The sequence below is a fragment of the Cucurbita maxima genome, unplaced genomic scaffold (assembly GCF_002738345.1).
Source record: "Cucurbita maxima cultivar Rimu unplaced genomic scaffold, Cmax_1.0 Cma_Scf00004, whole genome shotgun sequence".
NCBI classification, from domain to species: Eukaryota; Viridiplantae; Streptophyta; class Magnoliopsida; order Cucurbitales; family Cucurbitaceae; genus Cucurbita; species Cucurbita maxima.
Genome location: NW_019272020.1, coordinates 6,135,927 through 6,144,417, shown reverse-complemented (window position 1 = coordinate 6,144,417; position 8,491 = coordinate 6,135,927). Strand labels below are relative to the sequence as shown.

Below are 8,491 nucleotides of genomic sequence, written 5' to 3'. Positions count from 1 at the left end.
CTCGAATAAGCAGTATTATTAAACCAGATAAAACAACAAGCAAAAAACAAAAAACGAATAAAGCACCTAAACTATAAGACTAGTAAGCTTCTCCAGACCATACAAGTGCGCAGCGAGCCCATGCAAACGGTTTATACTGCCCTATTACGACCATGTTTCAATCTGTGAAATTTACCCTTTATTTTCATGAGAATGGTAACTTGTTTACTGACACGATAACTGAAATATAAATTTGGAATAGATATCCGATATTATTTACAACTATATCTATAGGAAGAACAATGAAATGTTGTTCATATTTACATTATTTGTTTGAACCTCCTCCCAACAATAAAACAAGCTAAGGAAATTCTATAACCAACCCTATAATACAAGGAGACAACTTAGTCTCCATGGATGAAAACAACAATATCCTAACCAAATCATCAATAGATCCCTTATAAATGAATTCTCTCTTGATGGCTTCCAACCAAACCTCATCCATCAAGCCAGCACCTCCCTTGAGTACTTGTTTACTTTCTCGGCATGCCCCGCTGGTACGTAGATTACATCGTGTAGACAGCTGTGGGTTCGACCGTAGACTGCGTAAACGATCACTCCAATTGCTAGCCATACTGACACCCGAGCCCATGTATTGACTCTAAAAGGGTATGAAAGGGATCATTAGTTAGGAACGAACGAGCAAAAGGAATATGGTTTCGAAACCACACAACGTACACTGGATATCGATACACATGAGCTTAAAGATGAAACGTTGGTTACCCGAGATTGATGAGCAAGTACATGTTGATGAGGATACACACAATTGGCAGTAGAGGAACAAACGGACAGGTGAAACCTAACAAAAGAAAATGCAATAGATCAGTGTACTTTTTGGGTTTTCCCCTCAAAATTTTGAAAGGACGTCTGCTAGGAAGAGGTTTCCACACCCTTATAAATAATGTTTCATTCGCTATACGAACCGAGGTGGGATCTCAAAATCCACCCCTCTTCAGGCCCAGCGTCCCGCTGACACTCATTCCCCTCTCTAATCGATGTGGGATCTCACAATCCACCCCCATTCAGGGCCCAACGTCCTCGCTGACACTCATTCCCCTCTCCAATCAATGTGGGATCTCACAATCCACCCCATTCAGGGCCCAGCGTCCTTGCTAACACTCGTTCCCCTCTCCAATCGATGTGAGATCTCACACTTTCATTGGAATCAGTTAACCATGTATAGAAAACACGAGTTCAGTTAGCAATTCTATCGAGGATAGGTGATCCAAAGAGGATTTTTTTCGAGCTAGTTAGTTACCGAACTCGAATATTAAGTTAATACTATGTGTATGAACCCGAGCAGTATTCGGCTAAGAAAAAGTAAAATGCTAAAGACAAAATAGGATACAAGAGCAAAGGAGTAATGTCTCACCTCCTGCGTGCCCAAAGTTGTGCCTTGCATCATCTTGGTCTATGCACGAAAGCACAACCAAAGCAGATAAAAGAAGCATAACGCCTATTCCGCAAACTGAATACCGCACATAGCTGATGGAACAAACACATTGGGCAAAATATAATTACAAGACAAGCAAGAAACACTAAAACATACATAATTCTACTAGTTAGTCCACTGAGGAAAAAAAAACATGACAGGAACTTGAATCTTAACCGCCTCGTTTTTTAGGATATCATAATCTTTGAGTAGGTATAACAGCCCAAGCTTACCGCTTGCAGATATTGTCCTCTTTGAACTTTTCCTTTCGGGGGTCCCCTCAAGGTTTTTAAAACGAGTCTGCTAAAGAGAGGTTTCCACACTCTTGAGGGATGAGGGATCTCACAGGCTTTCCCCTTTTGGACTTTTCCTCAAGGTTTTTAAAACATGTATGCTAGAGAGAGGTTTCCACATGCTATAAAGAATGTTTCATTTTCCTTTACAACCAATGTGGGATCTCACAGGCTTTCCCTTTCAGACTTTTCCTCAAGATTTCTAGAACGCATCTGCTAAAGAGAGGTTTCACACCCTTATAAAAAATGCTTCGTTTTCCTCCACAACAGATGTTGGATCTCACAGGCTTTCCCTTTCAGACTTTTCCTCAAGGTTTTTAGAACACGTTTGCTAAAGAGAGGTTTCACACCCTTATAAAGAATGTTTCGTTTTCCTCCCCAACTGATGTGAGATCTCACAGTAAGGGATGTGAGATCTCACAGGTTTTCCCTTTCAGACTTTTCCTCAAGGTTTTTAGAACGCGTCTGCTAAAGAGAGGTTTCACACCCTTATAAAGAATGTTTCGTTCTTCTCCCCAACCGATGTGGGATCTCACAGGCTTTCCCTTTAGGACTTTTTCTCAAGGTTTTTAAAATGTGTCGGCTAAAGAGAGGTTTCACACCCTTATAAATAATGTTTCGTTCTTCTCCCCAACCGATGTGGGATCTCATAATAGGGATGTGGGATCTCACAAGCTTTCCCTTCAAGACTTTTTCTCAAGGTTTTTAAAATGTGTCTACTAAAGAGAGGTTTCACACCCTTATAAAGAATGTTTCGTTCTCCTCCCCAACTGATGTGGGATCTCACAGGCTTTCCCTTTAGGACTTTTTCTCAAACCCAGTAAAGAATATCTGATTTGTTGGGTCGAGAGATTAATAGTCTAGTTTTTCTCCCTTTATGAATTTGAATCTCTATGAACAACCCTAATAGATTTGTAGACGGAACATTTTAAGAATCACGAACCTCCACAATAGTATCAGTGTCCACCTTGAGCACAAGCTCTCATGACATTATTTTTAGTTTCCCTAAAAGGCCTCGTACCAACGGAGATAGAACAAACAGGAATCTACGTCACAAATAGAAGCCAAGCCAGTAATATAACAACCAACCTTGGAAGGCTCAAATTTGAAGCCGCATACGTTAGGATTAGTGCCCCAACGCATGTTGACGAGATGGACCATCCGGCAATTTTCCGTCGTCTCTTCTCATTTAGAATGCCTGCAACGATCAAACAAATGAGCAAATAAGAACACATGGTTACAATGCTGGCAGTAACGAAGAAGCTCATTATGAAGAGCAAGCATGAAACTTACAGCCATATCGAGTGAGATAGCTGCCAATTGTGGGGATGTCAATTGATGAATCCACTTTATCAAGCAAGGGTTTAGCACTGTCCTTTGTAGAATTGATCTCCGAATTTTTCTCATGAATATCATCAGCACTCATATGACATGGTAGGGACAGTGGATTAAATGGCTCTTGAAGAGATAATGGCAATGGCACCTCATTGGGTGGAATGTATCTGAGAATCAACACTGATACAGCCACTGTGGTAAATGCAAGAAGGGTACCAACACTGACCTGCACACAGTTTAAACGTTGTCGAATTAGTTTTCCCATATAAATATAATCAATAACTCAAGTGGTTTTGTTCTTCCACGATCCAGAGTCGACAGAAATAGGAAGACAACTAGGCTCTATGAAATGGAAACAGCATTAATGTGAGATTCTATGTCGGTTGGGGAGGAGAATGAAACAATCTTTATAAGGGTGTGGAAATCTCTCACTAATAGATGTATTTAAAAAACCTTGAGGGGTAGTCCAAAAGGGAAAGTCCGAAGAGAACAATATCTGCTAGTGGTGCTTGGGCTGTTCGAATGGTATCAGAGCGAGACACTGGACAATGTGTCAGCGAGGAGTCTGAGCCCTGAAGGAGGGAGAACACGAGGCGGTGTACCAGCAAGGACACTGGGCCCTGAAGGGGGTGGATTGGGGGTTCCCACATTGATTGGAGACAGGAACAAGTGCCAGCGAGGATGCTAGACCTCGAAAAATGGTGGATTGTGAGATCTCACATCGGTTGGGGAGGAGAACGAAGCATTCTTTATAAAGGTGCGGAAACTTCTCCCTAGAAGATGTGTTTTAAAAATCTTGAGGGGAAGCCCGAAAGGGGAAGTTCGAAGAGGACAATATTTGCTAGCGGTGGGTTTGGACCGTTACAAATGGTATCAGAGCCAGACACCAAGTGATGTGTCAGTGAGGAGGCTGAGCCTCAAAGGGGGTGGACACGAGGCGGTGTGCTAGCAAAGACACTGACTCCAAAGGGGGTGGATTGAGGGATCCCACACCGATTGAAGAAGGGAACAAGTGTTAGCAAAGATGCTGGACCCCGAAGGGGAGTGGATTGTGAGATCCCACATAGGTTGGGGAAGAGAACAAAACATTTTTATGAGGGTATGGAAACTTCTTTCTAGCAAACGTGTTTTAAAAACCTTTAGGGAAAGCCCAAAGAGAACAATATCTAGCTAGCGGTGGGCTTGAGTCATTACAATTAATGAGATCTCAAGATCGTGAAAATGTACGTAGCTCAGGAGCGTACACAACAACAAGATGCAACCATAACATACAAAAACAAGATAAGAGTCGCCTTACCATCCCTGCTAATTCTGAAACATCCATGAAAAAGGCCAAGATTGCAGCACCAACACCACTTGCTATGGTGCTCTTAACAGGAACTTGAGTATTTTTACTAACATCCGAGAAAAAAGAGGGCAGCAACCCATCTCTTGCCATTGCCATCAAGATTCGTGGCTGGAAAATGAAGAACATGGATCAAAGTCAGTGCTTTTTGGTGGCAGAACAAAGCTTAAATGAGAGATAGCTCAAAGAGTTCATATCAATACCTGAGGGAGAATAGAACCCAGCAATGTTGAGCACAGCGCAGTAACAGCTCCAGCACTCACCACATAACTGGAGCAGAAAGATGATATCATCAGCTGAGATAATCAAAATTTAAAGCATAAAAGTGCTACACACTTACGCTGCCCATTGCATCCCATTCTGAGCAAAGGCAGAGGAGATGGGGGTGTCAGGATCCATCTCATAATAAGGCACCAGACCAACAATGACAATCGAGACCAACATATATAGTGCACAGCAAAGAGATAATGAAGAGGCTATCCCCACTGGCAAATCTCGTTGAGGATTTTTCACCTGTTCAAACTTCTCATAGTAAGTCAATGTTGACAAAGATTCATGTATGCTCAAATTAAATTAGTTCTTTTAATACAAACCAAACATTTACTAGTAGATATTGTCTGCTTTGACCTATTACGTATCGCCGTCAACCTCACGGTTTTAAAACGCTTCTACTAAAGAGAGGTTTCCACACCTTTATAAGGCATGCTTTATTCCCTTCTCCAACCGATGTGGGATCTCACAAAGTTCATCCCCCTTGGGGGACCCAGCGTCCTCGCTATCACACCACCTAGTACCTGGCTCTGATATCATTTGTAACAGATCAAGGCCACCGCTAGTAGATATTGTCCTCTTTGGCCCATTACGTATCGCAGTCAGCCTCATGGTTTAAAAACGAGTATACTAGGGAGAGGTTTTCACACCCTTATAAGGAATGCTTCGTTTTCCTCTCCAACCGATCTGGGATCTCATAAAATCTTTGTCCATATTCCATTCCAATATGTTGTTGGTTTAGATTAACAAGTTGAGTTTCTTTTTTGTATGAATTAACGAGATAAATAAGAGGGAAACAAGAACAGCGATATAACAGCCCAAGCCACCGCTGATAGATATTGTCTTCTTTAGGCTTTCTCTTCTAGGTTTCCCCTCAAAGTTTTAAAACGTGTCTGCTAGGAAGAAGTTTCCACACCATTGTAAAGAATGTTTCGTCCTCCTCTCCAATCAATGTGGGATCTCACAATCCACCCCCCATTTGGGGCCCAACGTCCTCGCAGGTACTCGTTTTCTCTCCAATCAATGTGGGGCCCTCAATCCACCCCCTTCGGGACCCAGTGTACTTGCTGGCACACCGCCTCGTGTCCACCCCTCTTTGGGACTTAGCCTCCTCACTAGCACATCGCCTAGAGTCTGGCTCTGATACCATTTGTAACAGTCTAAGCCCACCGCTAACAAATATTGTACTCTTTGGACTTTTCCTTCCAAGCTTCCCCTCAAGATTTTAAAACGCGTCTGCTAGGAAGAGGTTTCCACATCCTTATAAAGAATGTTTCGTTCTCCTCTCCAACCGACGTGAGATTTCACAAATAAAGACCCTATTCTTCATAAGATCTACTATTGACTTCAGAAAACACAGACAGGAACTTTGCATTGTCTTTAACACTACTTTAAGAAGTTTCTGAGATAACAGATGCTGGCATAAAATTTTACCTCTTCAGCAGTACTCGCCACAGCATCGAAACCAATATAAGCGAAGAAAACGGTAGCAGACCCAGCAAGCATCCCATCTACTCCATAGGGGAAATACCTGTTATATTGCAGAGTTGACATTTACAAATGTTCATCATAGGTAGCACAATTAACTCATAGTGTAACAAAACACAGTGAAATGGATGAAGTACCCTGTAGGAAGTCTATAGCCAACCCATCCTGTCTTGAAACCGAGATAAGAGCCAGCTACAATGACAAACATCATTGCACATATATTTGCTGCTGTCACAATGGCTTGTGCTGCAATACTCTGCAAGAAAATTATAAGGACTAATATAATTAGATCGGCTCTTCATAGATAAACTTGGGATTTGCGATCCCAGATAATATCGGTTCAGGATCATGAGATTCTTTTCTACCAGATAGGAAGGGTCGTTGCACAAAATTACTAGCATACCTCCTTGATCCCCTTGCATAAAAGTGCAGTGACAATCAAAACTAAAATTGCTGCACATGGATCAACAACAATATCAAGTCCAGGTAGAGTTTGTCGAGCTAGAAACGAAGGCAACCGATCGTTGCCACCGAACATTAAGGCCTGGAAACATGAAAAGATATCATAAGAGCTATGTTGGCTTCAGAGATCAAAAGTTTTCTGTAAATCATTGCAATAATTGTGTTATAAGTTGAAAGAAATTTGCAGTACCAAATTTGGAGATATTCCACGTGCAACAGCTGAGCCACCAAGTGTATATTCCAGAATCAAAGCCCAACCAACCAACCAAGCAACACTGAATACAAGCAGTTCGTGAATTATGATGTGAAGATGAAGAACATAACCATAACTAAAAACTAAAAGAAATTCCGTAACGGCCCAAGCCCACCGCTAGCAGATATTGTCCTCTTTGGGCTTTTTCTTTCGGCTTCCCCTCAAGATTTTTAAAACGCGTTTGCTAGGGAGAGGTTTCCACACTCTTATAAAGGGTGTTTCGTTCTCCTCCTCAACCGATGTGGGATCTCACAATCCACTCCCTTCAGGGTCCACGTCCTCACTGGCACTCGTTCCTTTCTCCAATCAATGTGGGACCTTACCAAATCAACCCCCTTCGACACCCAGCGTCCTTACTAGCAACCGCCTTGTGTCTACCCCTTCGGAGAACAGACTCCTCGCTAGCACATCACTCGATGTCTGGCTCTTATACCATTTGTAACGGCCCAAGCCCACCCCTTTCGAGCTTCCCCTCAAGGTTTTTAAGACGCAGCTAGGAGAGGTTTTCACACCCTTATAAAGGGAGATTCGTTCTCCTCCCCAACCGATGTGGGATTTCACAAATCCTGAAATTACCCTTCTCCAACACATCAAAGTAAAGCCACATAAAATTACCCTTCTCCAACACATATGTATGCATAGTGATAAGCACTTCCAGCAGATGGGCAACGACTTGAAAGCTCCGCATAGCAAAATGCAGAAAGCGCTGCAGCTATTCCAGCAATAAGGAAGGAGATAGCAAGGGATGGTCCTGAATGCTCTCTAGCAACAGTTCCAACAAGAATATACACTCCAGCCCCAATAGTAGCACCAACTCCTACACAAATTCAAATATCAATCAGAAACTATGTTGATCTTCAACATAAGAGAAACCAACATGAAAAACTCAGAGATCCAATAAAAACTTCTACGAATCAAAGGACATGGGTTCTTCTAAAACAAGAACAAAATGAAAAACATCGACAAATTAGAACATGGGTACCTATTGAAATAAGATGAGAAATCGATAGCTCTCTGGCTAACTGATGTTGCCTTGATGATGATGAAGAAGATGATGATGAGTGAGCAGAATCAACCTGTTTCCTCCTTATCAACGCTTTGAAACCAATCCTTGAACTCAGTCCATCCCTTCCACTACCCTCTCTAAAATCAACCAAGAAACCCATCAAGAAAATCCCCTGTTTTCTCTCGATTTTCCCCTTTTTGTTGTTCTTGTTGTTCGTCTTGTTCTTCAACAGAAGGTTAGGATTACAATAATGATCCACAAACTGAGGAAGATAGAGCCAACAAATCAATATATAGATACATATATATTGAAAACTATGCTAAATCCAAATCTACCCGCATTCCAAAACAGGGAAAATGAAACCCAACAAGAATTTATCGATCGAATTGATCCTTCTTGGATTAAAATGGTGAGCGGGCAGATTCCAAAAGAGAGGATAAAAGAAAAACGCTCCTCTCTTCCGTTCTTTGTTGCTCTTCTCCTTGTGTGGCTGCAGCTCGAAGGAAATGAATTCAATTGCTCTGTTTTTGAGTCATATAAAAGAAACAAAAAAAATGAACGAATTGAA

The 8,491-nt window shown here is 41.9% G+C and overlaps 1 protein-coding gene across 1 annotated transcript; it reads right to left on the bottom strand.

The window, feature by feature from the left end:
- Positions 1–220: 220 nt before the first annotated feature.
- Positions 221–8,491, bottom strand: LOC111478186 (cationic amino acid transporter 2, vacuolar-like). The gene is made up of 15 exons (XM_023122341.1): positions 8,259–8,491; positions 7,900–8,185; positions 7,533–7,734; positions 6,855–6,939; positions 6,606–6,746; positions 6,340–6,458; positions 6,149–6,245; positions 4,785–4,957; positions 4,648–4,714; positions 4,397–4,555; positions 3,058–3,325; positions 2,854–2,962; positions 1,412–1,524; positions 763–838; positions 221–640 (listed from the first exon to the last, which is right to left on the bottom strand). Exons 1-15 carry the CDS (start codon positions 8,262–8,264, stop codon positions 484–486), a joined length of 2,058 nt encoding a protein of 685 aa, XP_022978109.1. The 5' UTR covers positions 8,265–8,491; the 3' UTR covers positions 221–483.